The sequence below is a fragment of the Ovis aries genome, chromosome 9 (assembly GCF_016772045.2).
Source record: "Ovis aries strain OAR_USU_Benz2616 breed Rambouillet chromosome 9, ARS-UI_Ramb_v3.0, whole genome shotgun sequence".
In the NCBI taxonomy this organism is placed as follows: Eukaryota; Metazoa; Chordata; class Mammalia; order Artiodactyla; family Bovidae; genus Ovis; species Ovis aries.
Genome location: NC_056062.1, coordinates 82,493,409 through 82,516,379, shown reverse-complemented (window position 1 = coordinate 82,516,379; position 22,971 = coordinate 82,493,409). Strand labels below are relative to the sequence as shown.

General features: G+C 38.7%; 1 protein-coding gene across 3 annotated transcripts in view; it reads left to right on the top strand.

Annotated features, from left to right (window-relative positions):
- Positions 1-918: 918 nt before the first annotated feature.
- DPY19L4 (dpy-19 like 4) overlaps positions 919-22,971 on the top strand; it is a 61,685-nt gene continuing 39,632 nt past the window's right edge. The window contains exons 1-7 of one of the 3 annotated variants that reach the window (XM_060393942.1): positions 919-1,150; positions 6,933-7,019; positions 8,022-8,132; positions 15,763-15,887; positions 18,259-18,349; positions 18,622-18,743; positions 18,850-18,995. In XM_060393942.1, coding sequence (XP_060249925.1) covers positions 6,953-7,019; positions 8,022-8,132; positions 15,763-15,887; positions 18,259-18,349; positions 18,622-18,743; positions 18,850-18,995 — 662 coding nt within the window. In that variant the 5' untranslated portion in view covers positions 919-1,150; positions 6,933-6,952. Of the gene's footprint in view, positions 1,151-2,520; positions 2,653-6,932; positions 7,020-8,021; positions 8,133-15,762; positions 15,888-18,258; positions 18,350-18,621; positions 18,744-18,849; positions 18,996-22,971 lie in introns of those variants that run through there. The other 2 variants (XM_042254470.2, XM_004011832.6) reach the window with 2 other exon arrangements.

Sequence of the window (22,971 nt, the reverse complement as noted above, 5' to 3'; positions counted from 1 at the left end):
TCCCATCAGTTTATGGCAAATACAAGGGGAAAAAGTGGAAGCAGTGACAGATATTATTTTCTTGGGTTCCAAAGCACTGCAGAGAATGACTGCAGCCATGCAATTAAAAGATGCTTGCTCCTTGGAAGGAAAGCTATGACAAACCCAGCCATTGTATTCAAAGCAGAAGCATCTTTTTAATATGTGACAAAGTCAAAGCTATGGTTTTTCTAGTAGTCATGTACAGATGTGACAGGTGGACTGGAAAGAAGGCTGGGCGCCAAAGAACCGATGGTTTTGAACTGTGGTGCTAGAGAAGACTCTTGAGAATCCCTTGGAGAGCAAGGAGCTTAAACCTAAAGCTAAACAAAGATCATGGCATCCGGTCCCATCACTTCATGGGAAATAGATGGGGAAAGAGTGGAAAAAGTGTCAGACTTTATTTTTTGGGGCTCCAAAATCACTGCAGATGGTGACTGCAGCCATGCAATTAAAAGACGCTTACTCCTTGGAAGAAACAGCCTAAATAGTATATTCAAAAGCAGAGACATTACTTTGCCGACTAAGGTCCGTGTAGTCAAGGCTATGGTTTTTCCTGTGGTCATGTATGGATGTGAGAGTTGGACTGTGAAGAAGGCTGAGTGCCAAAGAATTGATGCTTTTGAACTGTGGTGTTGGAGAAGACTCTTGAGAGTCCCTTGGACTGCAAGGAGATCCAACCAGTCCATTCTGAAGGAGATCAACCCTGGGATTTCTTTGGAAGGAATGATGCTAAAGCTGAAGCTCCAGTACTTTGGCCACCTCATGGGAAGAACTGACTCACTGGAAAAGACTCTGATGCTGGGAGGGACTGGGGGCAGGAGAAGGGGACGACCGAGGATGAGATGGCTGGATGGCATCACGGACTCAATGGACATGAGTCTGAGTGAACTCCGGGAGATGGTGATGGACAGGGAGGCCTGGCATGCTGCAATTCATGGGGTCAGAAAGAGTCGGACGCGAGTGAGCGACTGGACTGAACTGAACTGAAAGGAAATCAACCCGAAATATTCATTTGAAAGACTGTTGAAGCTCCAATAGTTCGGCCACCTGATGTGAAGAGCTGACTTACTGGGAAAGACTCTCACTCTGGGAAAGAGTGAAGGCAAAAGGAGAAGGGCCACGTCAGAGGGTAAGATGGTTAGAAAGTATCACTGACTCAATGGTCATGAATCTGAGTAAACTCGGGGAGATAGTGAAGGACAGGAGAGCCTGTCATGCTGTAGTCCATAGGGACACAAATACAAGACTTAACGGCTGAACAACAACACTGCTGAGGGGGAAAGATCCAGGTATATTTGGAGAATGCCTGATATAATAAAAATGAAGACAAACAGTATGCAAGTTAAATCTACGTTCCATTGCTGTGGAATATCTAAACTGCACCCTCTATTACTGGCCGCAGTATTACTGTTTGTAAAATAATGTTATGAAATGCAGATACGTTTGTTTAACCACTTTGGGCGGTTAAAACACTTAAGTTGCAAGTACAAGTTTTTTTCTTGTAAATGTCTGCTGCTGCTGCTGCTGCTAAGTCGCTTCAGTGGTGTCCGACCCTGTGCGACCCCACAGACGGCAGCCCACCAGGCTCCCCCGTCCCTGGGATTCTCCAGGCAAGAACACTGGAGTGGGTTGCCATTTCCTTCTCCAATGTGTGAAAGTGAAGTTGCTCAGTTGTGTCCGACCCTCAGGAACCCCATGGACCACAGCTTTCCAGGCTCTTCCGTCCATGGTATTTTCCAGGCAAGAGTACTGGAGCGGGTTGCCATTGCCTTCTCCGTCTTGTAAATATCTAGCGGGCTACTAAACCAATGTGCCAACAACCCAAATGGGTTTTGCCGCGCTCTGAAGGCACTCTGAGGATTCAGGAGCCCTCGCTCAGACTAGCTTGTTGACTTAGACTCGCTCGACCTCCTTTTCCTCTCTGTAAAATGGGGCAGGTACGGGGGCTGGATCTGGATATCCTCTGGACTGTGCCGTGCTTAATGACTCAGTCGTGTCTGACTCTTTGCGACCCCATGGACTGCAGCCCACCAGGCTCCTATGTGCACTGGGAATTCTCCAGGCAAGATCACTGGAACGCGTTTCCATGGCCTCCTCCAGGGGATCTTCCCGACCGGGGATCGAACCCAGGTCTCCCGCACTGCAGTCGGAGTCTTTACCGTCTGAGCCACCAGGGAATACCTGAGTCACAAAAGTGCCAGAAGGGCCCTCGGGCACCCACCTTTGCCGATGTGTGTGTGGGGAAGGGCCTCAGCGGGAACCCCGGGATTTGTCTCCTGGGGTGTGGGCGGAAGGGGCCCGGAGCGCCAGCCGTGGGCGGAGCCACCCCCGTCTGAGCCGCCTTCCTTCCTGCCCGCTCAGGCCCAGGCGCTCGCGCCAAACACTCCGGCCAGCCCTCCGCTCCCAGCACTCTGGTTCCAAGGCGGCCCGGGGCGGGGGGACGCGGTTGGCGGCGACACCGGAGGGGGGGGGTGAGTGGGCGGGTCAGGAAGTGGGGGCGCGGCGGCGCGCGAGCGGGCCTGAGGAGAGGCGCGGGGCTCGGCTACGCGGAGGCTGGAGACGCCGGGCGGCGCTGGAGCCCCGAGGGAGTCCCCCCCCCGGCCTCCGCGGGGACGATGGCGGAGGAAGAAGGTGACCGGCCCCGGGGTCCGGCGCGCTTACGGCCGCCAGAGGTCTCGGGAAAAGGGCCGGGAGACCCGGCGGCTGGTGGCGCGGCTGTCCGGCGGCGAGGAGCGGGACCGCGGCGAGGGGGGCGGGAGGCGTGCGGAGACATCGAGAGGGAGTGGAGTGGACGGCCTGAAGTCGTGCCGGCTCGAGTGGGAGGCAGAAGTGGAGCTTGAAGTTGGAAATCGGGTCGCGGGAGAGAACGCCGTGGGGGGAGTGGCTGAGAGGAAGGGCCGGGAGCTGCTGGTGAGCGAGCGGAGCGGGGGACAGACTCGGGTTGAGAAGATGTCGGTGCGAGTGCTGAGTGTCTCCTTCGGGAGTGAAAGTCGTGTTGCCGAGTGCCCCTCGGGCTGAGTGCGCTCCTGAGACGTCTGTGGGTGCTGACGAGGTCACCCCTGGGTGAGAGGAGCCGCACGCCAAGGTGGGGACAGAAAGAGGCAAGGGTTTGGGGTGAAAGGGGTAATGAGGTGGATTGGGAGGAGACGAAGAAGCAGAAACGGAAGAGTGAAGGTCAGCCAATTTCATTTACAGGTTTAGGGGGCGACGCCACAGGGAGAAGGACTGGGTGCCTTTGGGGGGATCCGGAAGCCCGGAGTGCTTTGAGAGTGAAAGTAGGTGGGCTGGAGAAAGCTTTCCACGTCTTCAGGGCCACTGCCAAGACAGCTCACTCAGTACTGATCCACAGAAGTTGATAGGTATGAGAGAAAAATGGGGAGCTGGGCGGAACTTCGCTAGCGAGAGATGTTCTAGGAAACATTTGTGTCACATGTTCATAATAGGCATGGTGCTTTCAGGCATAGATATAATGATATCGCCTGACTGAGCAGTTAGACTTTTCATTCTGGAAAATATGACTTTTTAACCTTGTTGAGGAGGGTTGTGAACGTGATCTGTTTAGACTGAAGCCTTGCTAAACCAGGAATGCAAGAAGGGAGTCTGAAGAATTCAATGGAAAACAGTTTACAACAAATTAAGAATTGTTTGCTCTGTGACTTGCTGCTCTGTTCCTGCGCCCAGTCTTGCTTCATATTTGCCTCCTCCTCCTCCTTAAGTTTTCTGGGTTAAAACTGGTCTAATTTAAGACACTGTACCTAAAAACAGCTTCAAAACTAAATTCTTTGTAGTTGGTAAGGAAGAATGTATTTCTGTTTGTCGCCTAGGTTTTATCTTTGGTTCCAGTATATGTGACAGATTTTTTCATATTTTTTACTTTTCTAACTACCTGCAAATCTTGGGGTGGGTTGATAAGCTCACTTATATGTTTCCATGAGCACTTAAAGCATAAAAAAATTAAAACTGCAGTACTAAAAGTCTTTAATATTATATATCATGCTAATGAGGAATTGTTTTAACAGGTTAAAGTTAGACCTAACTAAACAGATATGATGTGGAACCAGTTGTGATTTCATAAGCCATACAAGTTTGTGAAATTTACTTCCGTGATATAAAGTGAAAAATGACTTTGTAGAACGACAGATAATCCAAAGGAATGAAATACCTCTTACTTGGAATAATTAATGCATTGAAGTTTTGTTAAGTTATAGTTTCATTCAACAGACTTTTAATTCCATAAGTATTTGGCTGTCTAATGTGTTAGGTGTGCTTCCCCAATGGCTCAGCAGGTAAAGAATATGCTTGCAATGCAGGAGACACAGGAGATATGGGTTGGATCTCTGGGTTGGGAAGATCCCCTGGAGGAGGAAATAACAACCCACTCCAATATTCTTGCCTGAAAAATCCCATGGACAGAGGAGCCTGGAGGGCTACAGCCCAAAGGGTCGCAGAGAGTCAGACATGACTGAGCACAGCAACAACTAGTAATTAAATTCTTATTTATTGAAATCTAGTAATGTTATTTATAATAAACATGTCTATGTGCTAGGCATTATTCTGAGTACTTTATGTTTATTAGGCACTCCATACTTTTTCAAAATGTATGCTATTTGTATTCACTGTATTAAAATTTGACTAAATAGTCTATTTTACTTGTATACACATGTTTTCTATATTGCTTTTTTGCTTATCATTCACTTCACTTGGACCCTTTTCTTTGTCCTATGTTTTCTCTAAGTAAATACTCTTTGGGAATCTCATCTTCTCTTGATGCTGTAGAGAGTCATGGTATTGTATTTGTATATCCTGGAAGAAATGTTAGAGCAAAGAAAGTGACAGCTTTGAGTAGAGCAGTATTCACACTTTTCTTGGAAACTGCTATGTATAGTCTAGATGGACATTTGAAAGCCTATTTGTAGCCTTGTTAACTGTATGATGTGAAGATCACAGAGCCAGAGACTGAAATAGTAGGTTGTTCTGTGGCTTTGTTATCATTTTTATTTACTGGACTTTTTCTTTACAATGCTAAAATTATAAGATAGCGAAAAGAAAATTTGAATTCTAACCCAGAGCTTTCCTATCAGAATGAATAATCTGGTTTAGCCACTGCTTTGGTCTTTGTTGCTTATCCACCTAGGGATTCTGGGCTTTGTCTGTCAATTATAAAGTTAAAAGATCAGCATAAAGAAAATGAGGTAAAATCTGCATCCAGTTTTGTTTTATAGTCACAGGCAAAAAGTTTAGGAACAAGATGGAAGAGATTGGTTAAAAAGGTTACTGTATTTCCTAAATAGTACTTTTTGCTCCCACAGTTTAATGCCACTGAAATTGGCATGTCTTAAAATCAATGCAGGTATTTAATATGGTAGTGTTTTGTTTTGTTTTCCTCTTGAAAAACTATTATTAAATGGTGTCTTAAAATATATGACATTTTAGAATCAAGAAAATAGTACTGAAATTCCGTGGCAGTCCATTGCTTAGGATTCTGAGTGTCCACGTTAGGGGTCATGGGTTTGATCCCTAGAGAACTAAGATCCTGCATCCTGTGCAGCATGGATGCAAAAAACAAAACAAAAAAACCCATGTGTGTGCACACTCTATTAAAATCTCTGTAAAGTGATTCATTTTATAGAGAAATTAAAAAAAAAAAAATGATAGCTTTTTGTGAAGAACACTTTTCTGTGAATATCCTCATCCTTTCCAAGTTGTTATCTTAAATGCATACTTTTAGACTTTGTGTAATAAAAAAAGCTCTATCTAACTCATTGGTCACATATTTTGTTTGGCTTGCCTGGTTGCTCAGACAGTAAAGAATCAGCCTGCAGTGCAGGAGACCTGAGTTTGATCCCTGGGTCAGAAAGATCCCCTGGAGAAGGAAATGGCAAAGCACTCCAGTATGCTTGCCTAGAGAATCCCATGGACAGAGGAACCTGGCGGGCTCTAGTCCACCATGCTGCAAAGCGTTGGATACAATTGAGCGACTAACACTTTTAACTTTCAGTAGATTTGTTTACTTGATTTCTGAAATTACCCAATTACATTTTTTAACGTGTTTAATCATGGATGTGTGTCTACTAGTGGTTACATTCTTTTTAAAATTTGTTTATGTAATTATTTGATTTTTGACTGTTTTGGTTCTTCGTTGCTGGGCTTTCTGTGGTTGTGGGGTGGAGGCCTACTCTCCAGTTGTGGCGCAGGGCCTCTCATGGTGGTGGCTTCTCTTGCTGTGGGACGTAGGCTCTATGGTGCTCAGGCTTCAGTAGTTGTGGTGCACGGCCTTAGTTACCTCACGGCCTGTGGAATCTTCCTGGACCAGGGACCAAGCCCATGTCTCCTGCATTGGCAGGCAGATTCTTAACCACTGGACCACCAGGGAAGCCCTGTGTTCTTTTTCAATAAAATTTAAAATGATCGCTTGCAACAAAAGACTTTGTTTGGCTTTACATAAATTTTCATTCTTGTTGACTGCTTTTAACTTTTGTTTTAACCCATAGCAAAATTAAAAGGAAATCATAAATGAGGAATATAATAGTATTTATTAGTTGTCCCAGATTTGTATGCAAAAATGCTCAATATCCATGGTATGACTTTTCTAATAATGTCATTTTCCAATCTGTTCACTGACTTTGCTACTTAACATGATTATAAAATAAAGAATAAATGATATAAAAATGGTTAAAATTTAGACTAGTCAGACAGAAGCCGCTAAGTATATAGTATTTTTTTTCCCTCAGTATGTCAGTGTTGAAAGACATTTTTTTTGTTGTTGAAAGACATTTTAACAAACATACAAATTTGGTTTGAAGCTTTTTTAAAATAAATTTTATTCATTTTCCACAGTAAAGTTAGAATTAGCCATCTGATATCAGCAATAGTAGCTAATTAATTTCTCCTTTTTTGACTTCTCTTTTTAGACTCATTAAACCCTGCTTCTATGGAGAAGGCAATGGCACCCCACTCCAGTACTCTTGCCTGGAAAATCCCATGGATGAAGGAGCCTGGTAGGCTGCAGTCCATGGGATCGCAAAGAGTCGGGCACGACTGAGTGGCTTCACTTTCACTTTTCCCTTTCATGCATTGGAGAAGGAAATGACAACCCACTCCAGTGTTCTTGCCTGGAGAATCCCAGGGACGGGGGAGCCTGGTGGGCTGCCGTCTATGGGGTCGCACAGAGTCAGACATGACTGAAGCGACTTAGCAGCAGCAAACCCTGCTTCTATAGGAAAGAGATAAATTCTTGTACCACCTTAAACCTTGACAGCCCATGATGGTGTTCTATACCTACATGACACAGTCTGCCTCATAATTAACTAGGGAGGAAGAGTAATTAGGGAGAATATAGTAAATTCTTGTTTAATTTGGAATTTAGTTTACTGATTTGAAAGTACTTTCTGCATTACATTTTTTTTAATCGGTTGTAGAAATAGTAGATAATGGAATATTGGAAAAATTTCTGAGAGCTTCCCAAATATAGGGATTTTTATAGGTTCAGCCTATTTTCTGAGACCTAAACATCTAAGACTGTAGAATGATAATGATAACACAGCACTGTGAAATTCTGTAGAACCTTCAGGATTTTAAACAAATGAAGTATAATTTTATGATCAATTTATTTTATTATATTTTTATTTTAAAAAATTGTTAATTCATGAATAATGCATATGATACTCTCAGGTAACTTGAAAAATAAGCCAGTTTATTAAGTAACACTTTGTTCTCTAGTCATTCTGAAAAAGTTTACTTATTTTAGGATGTTTTGAAAATAGCATCATCTCAAGAGAAGAGCTCAGTTTATCAATAAGACTCTGAAAGCATGTATTGGAGGCAGAACTGTAGAAATGTTTGTTTTGCAGGGAGTGCTAAAATAATTATGAAAAGAGTTATCTTTGGTACTAATAGTTCTTCATGGGACTTTTGCCTTAGTATAATAAAGGTAAATCAGTTCAAGATACAGACAGAATAATTTGTTACACACATTGCAATAACGTCTCAAATATTTTAAGGACCAACTATAGAACTGCGCCAAAGAAAGAAGCCAAAGTCTTCAGAAAAAAAAGAATCTGCCAAAGAAGAGAAAATCAATGACACTCCAGTTCCTGAAAGAGCTCCAAAATGTAAGTTAGATTTGGAGGTTTTTTACTATTATAAAAATAGTTATGTTAGGTAGTATATTTTACAGTAATATTTTAAATTATAAGTTAATTTTGACTTAAGTATGTGGTGCTATCAATCATCTTTCATTAGGTTTTGCTGTAGAACAATTCCTAAGTGTCCCTGGCTTACAGAAAACATTTATTTCTGATTAACTTGCATATTGTGGCTGTCGGTTGGCTGATGAAGCTTCATGTGTCCTGAAGGAACAGTCTCTATTTGGGATGTGTGTTTTTTTTTTTTAACTTTTTTGTTTTAAATTTTTTGTTTTAAATTTATTTGGCTGCTCTGGGTCTTAGTTGTAGCATATGGGATCTAGCTCCCTGACCAGGGATCGAACCTGGGCCCCCTGCCCTGGGAGCTCAGAGTCTCAGCCACTGGACCACCAGGGAATTCCCTGGGATGTGTTCTTGTGGCAGAGAAAAAGAGCAGGAGACAGGCAGAGTCATGCAGCACCTCTTAAAGCTTTTGCTGAACTGCACACTGTCACTTGTACTTGCATTCTATTGGCCCAAAGAAGTCATCCAGTCAATCCAGGCCATGGGATGGAGAAGTTTATTCTGACTACAGGATGCACGACAAGTCACGTGGTAATGGGCAGGGATGAAAAATCTTTACAGGAAAGGACAAAGTAGTTGGGAGTAATAATAATAGTCTACCATATTCTGGCCTTTTGGTCATAAATATTTATTTCTCTCCCTCAGACAGAGTATGCTTGATACCTCCCCGACTCCAAGGAAGACGCTCAGTCTTACCTAATGAGGGCATCAGTCTTGAACCTAAGGTCATCTTATTAGGGTCTATTCAGAGTTAGCTCTGACTCATTCTGATCCAAAAGAATTGAAAAAACAAGTTACTTGCTCTGTGTCAGGGACCCCCAAACCCAGTCTTATGTTCAGAGATTGAACAATCTAAAACAAAATCAGCAAAGGGAAAAGGCATATGGGCAAAAGCTTCCAGGACACAGGACGTGCATAATTCCTTCAGCCTCAATTTGTGGCATTTGTTGTTTTGTCTGCCTGGGAAGCTTATTAACAACTCTGCTCAGGATTTTTAGTGATGGCTGATCATGTAACCTCTGCTTAATGCATGCAAAAGTTCTAGACTCCTAGAAAGAAAGCAGTAGGTGTGAAGCATACTATTTTCACAAGTAAGTTAAACACAGTAAACCACTCATTAGAAAATGATGTGAAACCTTTGGAAATCCAGGTTCCCAGAGACCTACCAAGAGCTTAGCTTTTAAGCAGGCTTTTCTTTTTTTTAAGCAGGCTTTTCTTAGCAAAGCAGTTATAAGCCTGCTATGGTAATCTTTTCTGTACATGTCCACTTTTCCATTATACATTTTTGGTTGGAGACAGGATAACCAAAATAAATGCTTCCATTCAGAAAGAGGAAGAGTAAGAGATACATTAAACACTGGAGGTCTTCCTCCTCTGGAGAAGGGAATGTTTCTTGATTTGTCACTAGCTGTTTTCCTTGGGGGTAGTTGCCCAGTTCATTGTTCTTTGTGGTCCTTGGCTTTATCCTCTGAAGGTCCTTCCTTTTCCATTATCCTCCTGAACCATATCTGAAAGTGGCTCTGGAGAATATGCCATCCTTAGGAGCTGAACAGCTTTTACCAATAGATTCTTCCCAAAGGGAGTTCAAAGCCAATTTATATAAATTTGTTCAAAAAAGATAAACATTTTGGGAGATGGAAAATAATAATACATCATATGTGTGATAAATCATTTTATTAAACTGTTTCTTGTGAATAGTTACAATTCTAGTACTAACTTTTGTTTTTATTACTTTAGATAATAAGATCACAAAAGAGATTATTACTAGAGTACCTTGCTTATGAACTGCTTTGATTGCAGGAAAGAGATCCATTAGAACAGAACCGGCCCATTTGCCAGCAGACATGTAGAGGAAAATAGGAGTCCGAAATTTCTGAGACTTGTAGTGTTGAAGTTAGTATTGTTTGTCTTTTCAAGTAGTAAATCATAAAATTGAGAAATACTTTAAGTAACAAAGACTGATAAAGATGAATCCTTAGGGCAATGACCAAATGAAGGGCATGATCGGTTACTTAGTCTGTTAAAATGTATGAGGTTTAAAGTAGTTCCTAGTAACTCCTTTCAGTTGAATAAAGCACTCAGGGGAAAAGAACAAAAGGTGTGGCTTTTGTGACAAATAAGCAAAGCTTGATTAGTTCAAAATACAGGTAGTTAAACCTCTGAGAGAGGCATATCTAGAAGAAAAATTTGGGGTAGTTATTGGAGAACAGAGCTGACTGGAATCAAGTAGGTAAAAAACCAATAAAATTGTTTTTTTCATTGCAAAAATGAATGATTTAATTTTGTAAAATTAAGGTACAACTTAACAATAAAATGCACAGAATTATAGGTATTAAGTGAATTTTGGTACTTGAATACAATTAAGATACATAACATTTCCCTTATCCCAGAAAGTTCTTTTGTATCCCTTTCCAGTAGAGTTCCCCTGTGCCCCCTAAAACAACCACTCTTCTGATATTTTAAAATATTGATTAACTTTGTATGTTGTAGAATTTCATGTAAATAGAATCACACAACATATATGCCTTTGTGTCTGGATTCTTTCACATAGTTCAATATGTTATCCTTAAAATGTAATCATTTTGAGATTCATTCATCTTGCTGTAAGAGTTTATTCCTGCTTTTCTAGTTGGATATTTGAGTAATTTCCAAGATTTAGCTATTATGAATAAGGCTGCTTATGAAAACTTGTACCAGTCTTTTTGTGGACATCTATTTTTATTTCTCTTGGAGAAGGAAATGTCAAGCTACACCAGTATTGTCTGGGAAATCCCATGGACAGAGTAGCCTGGTGGGTTACAGACCATGAGGTCACAAAGATTCGGACATGACGTAGCGACTAAACAACAGCAACAATTTTTATTTCTCTTGGGTAAATACCTAGGCAAATTGACGGCTAAGCTTAGAGAGATACGTACTGTCAACAGAGCTGCCAGCCTAGGTTAAGAAGAACCCAGCTATTCATGTCTTGAAATGATGTTTGAATTCCTAACTTTCTACATTCAGGAAGCAGGCCGAATAGGCTTCTCTTAGGATATCTTTCCTGAGGAGTAAGTGATTTTTGCCTTTGAAGGAAAGTAGATATTTGTGATGAACGGGGCAAACCCTGATGGATTCTTCAGTTGTTCACAAATATTTTCTCCCTTCCCTGAAAATGTGTTGTATGTTCTTTCCCATTATTGTGTTCATTTGGAGTGCCTCTCTGAAACAGAGTGTACTTCCCTACCCCATTGTCAGGTTTATATATGTGAGTTGCTGAGCCAATGGACTGTGAGTTAAAGTAGCAGTGTACTTGTTCTAATCAGAAGTTGGAAGAGGCATTATATGTTTTTGCCTGTTCTGATCTTTTCCTCTGTAATGAGAACAGCATGTCCCAAATAGGGACTGATGCCATTCTGGAACTCTGAAGATACAAGAGGAGCCACAGCTAATCTAAAATCTGGAATTGAGTGGGGAGTGACTGCTAATCCAAAATCCATAGTAACATGAGTGAGAAACAAATCCTTGTTTTCTAAGCCATTGGAAGTATGGGGGTCACTTCTTCACTATAGCAAAGACAACTAATACAGTGGTCATTTAATATGTTTTGGAAAATACAGTATAGGCAATTGTTCTATTAAGCAATTTAGAGGTAGCTACTATAGAACAGTATTTTCCCCCGACTACAAAAATGTGTTTTTAGGATCAAAAATGTGAAAATAGAGAAAAGTGTAATAAAAATAAAATATATGTGTAATTCTACTGCTGCTGAGTCGCTTCAGCTCCGCCGTCCCTGGGATTCTCCAGGCAAGAACTACTAGATAATAGCTATTAAAATTTTGACAAGTACTGCTTATATTTTTTCAGTGTATTTGTACTTTTTTCTTTTGTTTATTTTACTTTTTGTGAAATTGAGTACTATGTTTCTTTTTTTTTGGCTATGTGGCTTATGGGATCTCAGTTCCGAATAAGGGAGTTAACTTGGGGTTGAAACATACAGAAGTTTTTTGATTAGGCCTGTTTGTGACTAATGTAACTTAACTGGAAATCAGTCCTTTACTTTCCAGTTTTCCAATTTTAAATGGTAATTTTTTTTTTTTTGGCCATGCTGCACAGCTTGCTGGATCTCAGTTCCCTAACCAGGTATTGAACCGTGGTTGGGCCATGGCAGTGAAAGCCCGGAATTCTAACCACTAGGCCACCAGGGAGCTCCCATGATAATTTTTAAATAAATGATTTCCAGGACCCAGAGCTCTTTATTTTTTCTAAAACGTATATACTTATACAGAACACTGATAGCTTGATTCCAGCTTTGACTCTACAGAATCTTCACAAAAAATAGTACTAAGATAAGGCATTTATATGTAGGATTTGGTTGAATGTATTTTTTGTAATAGCCCTTGATTAACAGGATTAATTTTCATTGTCCAGGAATTAATTTAAAAGATACAGGAAAAGATACGTTTAGTGCTTTTACCAAATTACCATGTTAGGTAAATTTTCTTGTAGTCTTTTTATAGGTTATGTTGTGTCAACACTGCTTTAATTAACTATCTTATATATTTTTGCAAGTATGCTTTTATAGCCCAATAGTAATAACTATTATTTACTTATCTCTTGCTTTGTGCCAGGGCAAATGCTTTCCATTTGCTATTGGAAACAGTAATTGTAAAATAATTGTGTCATGCTGATTCTTTTTAAAAAACATTTATTTACATATTTATTTTCACCTTTGGCCAAGTCAAATGACTTGTGGGATCTTGGTTCCCTGACCAGGTATTGAACCCTCGCCCTTGGCAGTGAAAACAAAGTCCTAACCACTGAATCACTAGGAAATTCTCTGATTCTAATATTTCTTTTATTGGGTAGTATCTTTCAAGCATTTTTAATATAATTCTTACTAATTTACTGATATCTAGCTAGTATTTAATGTCTCTAATGTGCTGTGCATACCAGTATTTATTAAATAATTTATTAAGCTGCAGTTTTAGTTTAGCTAAATTAGTAAGTCAGCAGGTTTGTTTTTACAAACCTGTCAGTCATTCAGTAACATAACACTGGGCATTGGACCTTGAGGCCTGGGCTTAATTTACTGAATCTTTTTTTTTCCCCCTGTAGTTTTATTGAGATATAATTGACATACAGCACTGTATAGGCATAATGATTTAACTTGCATACATCATGGAATAAGTATCACAAAAGTTCATTAGATACAGAATTAAAGAAATAGAAATTACAGAATTAAAGAAACGTAAATTTTTTTTTCCTTGAGAACTCTTAAGCTTTACTTTCTTAACAGCTTTCATATATAACATAGCAGTATTAATTATATATACCATATAGTACATTGTATCCCTAGTACTTATTTATCTTACAGCTGGAAGTTTGTACATTTTGACTACCTTCATTCAGTTCCCTCTTCCCCACCTCTCACCTCTGGTAACCACAAGTCTGATCTTTTTCTCTCTGAATGTTTTTGAAGTATAATTGACCTACAACAATATGTTAGTTCCTGTTACACAACATAGTGAATCAGTAGTTCTGTAGATTTCAAAATGATGACCACCGTAAGTCACCTTGCCATCTGTTACCATACAAAGATGAATTCTGTCTACCAGGGGGACAGTGGCTGGGAGGAATTGTTATCGAGTTTGAGATTGATGTGTACACACTGCTGTGTTTAAAATGGATAACCAACAAAGACCTACTGCGTATCACTGGGAACCCTGCTCAGTGCTATGTGGCAGCCTGAATGGGAGGGGGATTTGGGGGAGAGCAGATACATGTATATGTTCAGCTTAGTTGCTTTGCTGTGTACCTGAAACCATCAAAGCATTGTTAATTGCCTATACTCCAAAGTAAAATTAAAAGTTTTTTTTAAAAAAGATATATAATTATTGACTATAGTCCCCACACTGTACATTTCATATCTGTGCTTCATTTATTTTGCAGCTAGAAGTTTGTACATCATAATCCCCTTCACCTATTTCTTCATCCCCCCACTTCTCTGCTGTTTGGCAACCACCTGTTCTCTGTACCTGACTTTCTTTCTGCTTTGTTATGTTCTTTTCATTTTTTTCAGATAACACATATAGGTGAAATCATATGGTATTTATTATTACACTGAATCTTAATAGCTGTAGAAGGGCTAAATCATCCTGTGTGTAGAAAATTCAAATGTGTTCTATGCTTTTGACAAGAAGTATTTGCATACATATATATATGTAACAGTTGTGTATGATCTTTTAAATATATAATCATCAACAGTCATTACCTTGTATAATTCAAAGAGCTATAATTTGTAGTGTGTAAAGTATTCCTCAATAAAAATTACTTGATAAGAAAAAAAAAAAGCAATAGTAATTCTAAATGAACCTGTATTTTTTTTTTCCCTAGATATTTGGTAGTACATTCCTTTTACTCCTTTTTTGAATTGATAGACTTTTATTTTTTAAAAACTTTTTCTTTTGTATTGGAGTATAGCCAATTAACAAACAATATTGTGATACTTTCAGGTGTATACTGAAGAAATTCAGCCATAATATACATGAATCCATTGTATGTTATGTATATCTATAATATGTATAATATACATGTATCCATTCTACCCTGCTGCTGCTAAGTTGCATCAGTCATGTCCAACTCTGTGCGGCCCTGTAGATGGCAGCCCACCAGGCTCTGCTGTCCCTGATAGACTTGAATTTTAAAAACTATTTTTAATTTATAAAAGAATTGAATAGATAGTATAGTACAGAGTTCCTGTCTTGCACACCCCCTGTAAGAATTTATTAGTATGGTTCATTTGGTACAAATAATGAACCATATTATTTTTGTTTTAGCATCAATAATATATATTATTTATTTTATTAGAGTATAGTTGCTTTCAGTCGCTTTAGATACTATTTTTTTTGAAGTGGTTGATGGAATACTCTTGTGTGCTCAGTTGGTCGGTCGTGTCTGACTCTCTGCAACTATATGGACTGTAACCCACCAGGCTCTTCTGTCCATGAGATTTCCCAGGCAAGAATACTGGAGTGGGTTGCCATTTCCTCTTCTAGGAGATATTCCCAGCCAAGGGATCAAACTCGCCTCTCTTGCTTTGGCAGGCGGATTCTTTACCACTGCGCCACCTGGGAAGCCCTCAATATGTTAACTAAAGTCCATACTTTCTTTAGTGTTCGTCTAATGTTCTTTTCTGTTAAAAAATAAGGGATCACATTCAGGATACCACATTACATGTAGTTATAATGTCTCCGTAGACTTTTCTTGGCTGTGACAATTTCTCAGACTTCCCTTATTTTTGATGACCTTGACAGTTTGGCGGAGTACTGACCAGGTTTATTGTAGGATACCCCTCTGTTGGAATTTGACTGCTATTTTTCTAGTGATTAGACTGGGATTATGTGTTTTGGGTAGGAAGACCACATAGTTAGAATGCCATTTTTGTCAAACCACATCAAGGATGCATACTACTTTTGATTACTTTTTCTTTTTAATAGAATTGCATACATATAAATGTCATCCATCACTGATTACTTTTGATATGCCTTTTCAGATATATTATTTCAGCGCTTTGCAAAGATATTCATTGGCTGTCTTGCAGCAGTGACTAGTGGTATGATATATGCGCTCTATTTATCAGCATATCATGAACGGAAATTCTGGTTTTCCAACAGGCAGGTAAGAAGAAAGAATGTTGAGCATATGAACATTTGCTTCAATATTTAATATTAATTTTAAAAATGCATTTTCCAGGGGGCCAAAACATAAAAATGCATGGTAATATGATAAGTGTTTTCTTATGTTGTGGCTGTAAGCCGTTAGGAACAAAATGGTATAGAAGCTATTTTGAGTTATGGTATCAGCCTGAAAGGTATAATAGATTGTATTTCAAGGTCACAGAATAGAAACAATGAGGGTGGTTTTCTTCATGCAATTGATTTATCAGGGACTTAAAAAATTTTTTTTTAATTGAAGGATAATTGCTTTACAGAATTTTGTTGTTTTCTGTCAGACGTCAATGTGAATCAGCCATAGGTACACCCATGTCCCCTCCCTCCTGAACCTCCCTCCCATCTCCCTCCCCATCCCACCCTTCAACCTGTCACAGAGCCCCTGTTCCCTGAGTCACACACACAGCAAATTTATCAGGAACTTTTTTGATGGCAGTGAAATGTTAAAAAGTCTAGTCAGCTTTTTAGTAGTTTTGGTAGTTGACATTTATGAAACAGTCTGTGGATGTTTCAGCATCAAAATATTTTAATTTTTGGATTATATGATTAGAATGTCTGGAGGTGCTGAAAATGATTAGCAGACATAATGGTATTTATTAAAATGTTGCTTCATATTAGTATGTTTCATGTTTGGTTTTAAACCCTGTGTAACCCACAGACGTTTGCTATGGTTATATTCATAATTCATTTGGCCTTTGAATAAGTTTTTTCAATCTTATCTTTGCAGTCACATATATCTGTAATATGCATTGGCAAAGTTCACAGGATTACTACTTGACTTTAAAGATTTTTTGTTTTTGTTTTAGGGGAAGCTCTTTTGTTGGTGTTCTTATTTTTGAGCAAGTAGTCAAGCTGACTATATGTTTTTCAGACATTGATTTATCTAACAACACCTAAACATTTAGCTGAATAATTACTCATCTGTATTGATTTGACCAAGACTATTGCGTAGCCTATTTCCTTGAAAATAGTAGTTTTCAACACTGAATGTGCAGTAGAGTCATCTGGGATGATTTAAAAACTAACACAGATTCTTAGATGAAGCAGAGAGAGTATCTGGGGTCAATATTGCACAGAGTCTTTCCACATGATTCTGTTACGTAGGCAGAATTGAGAACAACAAGGGTTTGGTAATCTAGAAGACATACATGAAGAACTTTGTTTTCCAGAGCATTGTGATGAGAGCATCATTTGGGAGCTTTTTCAGAGTAGCAGGTTCTCAGGCCATACTTTAGAATCAGAATCTGTGTTTGAATAAGATCTTTAGGAATTTGTATGCACATTTAATTTGGGAAGCACTGATTAAGAGTTTACATCTTTGAAATTGTAGAAAGAAAATCCTGTATCCATTCATAAAAAATGATTTTCAAGAAATTTATTTAAACTAGTAAACTAAATGAGAAAAAAAGAGCTCGAAAAAAGGGCTCTAGATCTGATCAGACAGATCTAGAAAAGACTTTATATGAGATTCACAGTGTACAATGACCACCTAAATTCTGAAGTCTTGCAATTAAGAAATTCATTTAACTTTCTTTAATCTAGCCTTTACACAACTTAACCACAGAATTCTTTTGAGGTAATACCCCTTAATATTAAGAAGTTCTATTGATCAAACTTTGGGGAAACTGCTCTGATATCATTTGTATAATGATGTGATACAATTGTATCAAATTATGATAAAATTATTTGTGAAAATAACTTTTGTTTAAAAGATTATTGATTTGTGAAAGTTTGATTCATCATGAAAAGCACAGATTTCAGTGTTTTTGACTACCTATATTCTTGGTTTGTTATAGCCCAGTTTAGGAATTTTAAAATTTATTTACTTCTCTGGAAGTTCATTTGAAAATCACGGATTAGTTATCTGCTGCTCTTCTAAACCCTAATTATGGGCTTGCTTTTCTGGATACATAGGGAAATGGAATAGTAATAGAAAAATAATACTTTCTTCTTAAACTTATATTTTTATTATGGACTTGTGACACCTCAGCTGTCATTTTTTATTACCTGCCACACTATTCTTGTGCTTCTATGATAATACTTTGGGTTTTCCTTCTAGATTTTTCTTATATGTAATAGGCAGATAACTTATGAGTTACAATCCAGTTTAAACCTTAGGTGTTTCATTAAAGTGATTGCCAGATTATGGAAAAGTTTAACCTTATTAATATGGCCACTAGTGATTAAAGGAAAATTCAAATATGTCTTTGGATAAAAGGATAAATAAATAACATTAATTTGGAATATGAGGAGAGAAAAAGATCGCAGTTGAAATTTAAGTCACTGAGTATTTAAATAATCATTTAATTTTCTTTTAGGAACTTGAACGGGAAATCACATTTCAGGGGGATAGTGCCATTTATTACTCTTATTATAAAGATATGTTAAAGGCACCTTCATTTGAAAGAGGTATGATAACTACATTTGTATATTTAATAACAGTATTTTCCTAAAATAAAGCATTGTTCTTCTGTGTGGGAGCTCTTGAATATAGAGGTTTGTCTCAGAATATAGATATTGTGCTTTTTATGTAGTTAATTTAAAAATTGGAAAAGGAAGGCACAGAGTATTGTATTTTGATATCCTTCTTGATAATAAAGTATTTAATGACCTCTGAATAACATGTTCAATTTTCATAAAAACAGAATAAATAACCTGGAGAAAAATTTTTCTGACTCTAGGTGTGTACGAACTGACGCACAATAACAAAACTGTATCTCTGAAGACTATAAATGCAGTTCAGCAAATGTCTCTGTATCCAGAACTTATGGCCAGCGTTCTATATCAGGCAACTGGTAGCAGTGTATGTGTCTCTTTTGACTTTAATATTCATTTTCTTACATATTTATGAATATTCAAAATTATATGCTGTCATCCTGTTGTCTCTTCCTCTTTTTTCCCCCAATTAGGAGATTATTGAGCCAGTATATTTCTATATTGGCATTGTTTTTGGATTGCAAGGAATATATGTTACTGCTTTATTTGTTACAAGTTGGCTTATGAGTGGAACTTGGCTAGCAGGAATGCTAACAGTTGCATGGTTCATTATTAACAGGTAAGAAAGGTGTTTTTAGTGAAACTTTACAATTTTTGTGACTGCAGTAGTCAGAGTTCTAAAAATGGCTCCCTCCCTCCAAACTTTACATGCCCCTAATTCCTACCTGTGAATGTGAGATATCATTCCTGTGGTTGTGTTACGTCATATGGCAGAGTTGACATTAAGGTGGCATGATTACCTGGTGGGCCTGTTCTAATCGTGTGAGCCCTTAAAAGTGAGCAGCTTTCTGTAGCTGGTACAGAAGGGAAGTCAGAGATACTTGAAACATGAGAAGAATTTGATGCCTTATTGCTGGATTGAAGTGAGGAGGAAATGAATTCTGCCAACAGACACTGAGCTTGTAGAAGGAATACCAGGCCTGGATGAAAACTACAGCCCCAGTTGTTGCTTTGATTTTAGCCTTAGAAGACGGTAGCCTTAGCCTTAGTCTTAGCCTTAGCCTTAGGAGAACAGAGAATCCAGCCATACTGTGCTGGGTTTGTGAGCTAATAAATGTGTGTTCTTTCAAACCACTACATTTCTGGTCATTTGTCATGCAACAACTGAAAAATAAAACACTTCTCTACCTCTCTTTTTTTTTCAAACATAGCAACTTTAGCGTACATGGATACACCTCCTCTTTCTTCGTTTATTTAAAATTAATGACACGGCTTTATGAAAAGAAGGAAGAGGCATCAGCTGTATCAGTTTTAAGCCAACCACTTTATTTATGAATTAATAAATCCATTAATTTGGATTAGTGTGTACTTTAGATTAATAAATCTGTTCCTTTTGGTGATCAGAGAAGTACCACTTCTTTAATAGTGAGGTACAAAGAGAAGGGGATGGGGCTTCTTTGAATTAGAGGGCTGAAATTTTCTTGGCATTGGACAGTGTCAAAAACTTGTTTTTTCAATGATCCTTGTTTTGGTTTTGAAACATACTTCCTCTACACAGCGCTTTCTCCCCATAACACTTAATGTGATTAAATTTTAGAATATGAGACATTTCTTTTGTTATACATTTTCCTTTGGCAACTGCCAAATGAAAAATATGATACTTCCATGTTATTGAGATTCATATATAGGGCTATATTTCTAACTGGGCTTTGTTTAGGGTCATATGCTGGCAACAGTTGATGTAAGGGATTTGAAAAATCTTCCTTAGGGCCTTCCCTGGTGGCTCAGTGGTAAAGAATTTGCCTACACAGATTCTACAGGAGACACCGGTTTGATCCCTGATCTGGGAAGATCCCACATGCTGCTGAGCAACTAAGCCCTTGCACTGTAGCTACCGAGTTTGTGCTCAGGGCCAGGAGCTGAACTACTGAGCCCATGTGTCCTGGAGCCCATGCTCCACAACAAGGAAGCTACCGCAGTGGAAAGCCCGTGCACCACAACTAGAGCGTGGCCCCTGCTCACCACAGCTAGAGAAAGCCCGTGCAGCAGTGAAAACCCAGCATAGCCAAAAACAAAACAACCTTCCTTAGCAGTTTTCAAGTATAGCTTGCCAGCTTTTATGAGTCAGGTATGTTTCTTAAAAGTACAGGGATGGGGGGCTTTCTTGGTGGCTCAGTGGTAAGAACCCACCTACTAATGCCAGAGTCCGGGGTTTGATCTTTGGGTCAGGAAGATCCTTTGGAGAAGGAAATGGTAACCCATTACAGTATCCTTGCCTGGGAAAACCCATGGACAGAGGAGCCTGGTGGGCCATATAGTCCATGGCATTGCAAAAGAATTGGATAGTTGGACACAACTTAGCAACAAAACAACAATTATTTAAAATAGAGACCTTCTAAAAGGATTGCTTTCTAGGCTATCTGATGTATAATAGATCAGCCCAAGACTTAAAAACAACAAACATTCTCTCGTACCATTTCTGAGGGTCAGGAATCCAGAGCAGCTTATCTGGGTCGTTCTGGCTCAGGGTTCCATGTGAGATTGAGTCAGTAATTGGTTGGGGCTATAGTCATCTGAAGGTTTGACCGGCCTGGACCATTTTTACTTTTCACTCATGTGGCTTTTTCAGGAAGCCTCAGTTCCTCACTGGGTGTTGACTTGGAAGGCCTTAGTTTCTCATCTCGTGGACCTCTGCAGAGGGCTGCTCACGACTTGGTTTAAGGTGAATGATGCAAGAGAGAGGGGGGTGAATGTGTCATAGTGGAAGCCAGGTTCTTTTATAACCTGACCTCAGAAATGATAGAACATCATTCTGCCATATTCTGTTGGTCATATAGATTAACCATGGCACAATGTGGGAAGTGGCTAATGGGTTGTTAATACTGGTTTGCTGTTCAGTTTCTAAGTTGTGTCTATTTGTGACACCATGGACTATAGCCTGCCAGGCTCCTCTGTCCATGGGATTTCTCAGGCAAGGATAGTGAAGGAGGTTGCCATTTCCTTCTCCAGGGGATCTTCCTGACCTAGGAGTCAGGGGCTATTGTGAACCATGTTGGAGGCTGGCTTTAATACTCATTTCATTTAATCCCTAGATCTTTCTTCATCAGAATTTCAAAGAGAAGAAGACCAGGCAACTTTTCCATGTAAAAATAACAGCAATTAAAAAATAAATAAGATCCCCTGTCAAATAAAATATTTTAAAGATCTTAGAATTGTAACAAAATTGCCTTATTATAATTTGGTTGCCTTATTTAATGACAATGTATCCTGGGTAGCTAGAACAGGAGTTAGGTAGAAAAACTAATCTGATATATCTCTGTTAAAATATATCTTTTAGCAATTTAGAAATTCTTAGCAAGTAGTTTTTCTTTATATGTTTGTTTTGCATTGGTTTTTTTTTTTTTGGTATATATTTTTCTTTTGTTTTATTGGCCACATGTTGCATGGCTTTGGGATCTTAGTTCCCTGGCCAGAGATTGAACCCACCTCCCCTGCAGTGGAAGCAGTCTTAACCACTGGACCACCAGGGAAGTCTCATGTTGGTATATATTTTATATGGCAAAATATATGTTAATGCCAAGAAAGAATATGCTATCTTTTTTATTCATCAGCTTTGGTTTAAATATGATTGCCTGGAAAAGTATAAAAAGATGAGTTATTCCATTGTATTTTGAGTATTAGTTATATTCTTAATTGCATTTTGTGTTCCTTAATATTAGAATTAGAAAGCAGGATAGTAAAATAGCTCCTGTTTGTTCAAATTGAAGGATGTAGGCATACTAGAAAATTCAAAAAAATTTCAGGAAGTAGCACTGTGTGTACAGTAGTGGGGAGAAGTAAGATGATTCCGTCTGAATAGTCTTATCACCAAAATGGGGTAATCTGAGTCCAGTCTTCATGTATAAAGAATACAGAAGTTGCTCTTGGTCCTCACTGATCTTCTCATCTCAAATAAATACCAGAAAACCACTTTCAGGGGATCCAACTTTGTATTTGAAGAGCAAAAAAATTATATCTGATTAAAAGTCTATACTAAGTTTAATCTTTGGCCAAAAAAAGATTACTAAACCCATTGGTGATTAATAAAAGGTAAAATACAAGGAATGCACATGTTGTGGAATTAACAGAAAACAGTGGTAACACGTGGTGCTGGATCTATAATAATCTTATTGGTATACTCCAGATACTTGTGGAATTATTAGGTTTCTCAATTTTAGATTCCAGTTTTTCCCAGGAATTTCATTTTATCCAAAAAATTAATTTTAAAAATAAGGGAAGATTTCACTGCCTCAGTAGTATTATTTGTAATAAAATGAAAGATTAGAAAACCTAAATATAAGGGGACTAATAGGTAAACTATGTCGATGCAAGAGAACATATAGCTATTTGAAATGATACTAATATTGCATAGGTATTTTTCAGCTTTCACACATGATACATAGACACGCCAAACTGTTTTTCATATCTAATCTAAATCAGTGATTGTGAGCTTCCCTGTTGGCTCCATGGTAAAGAATCCACCTGCCAGTGCAGGAGACATGGGTTCCATCGCTGATCCAGGAAGATCCCACTTGCTGTGGAACAGCAAAGCCGGT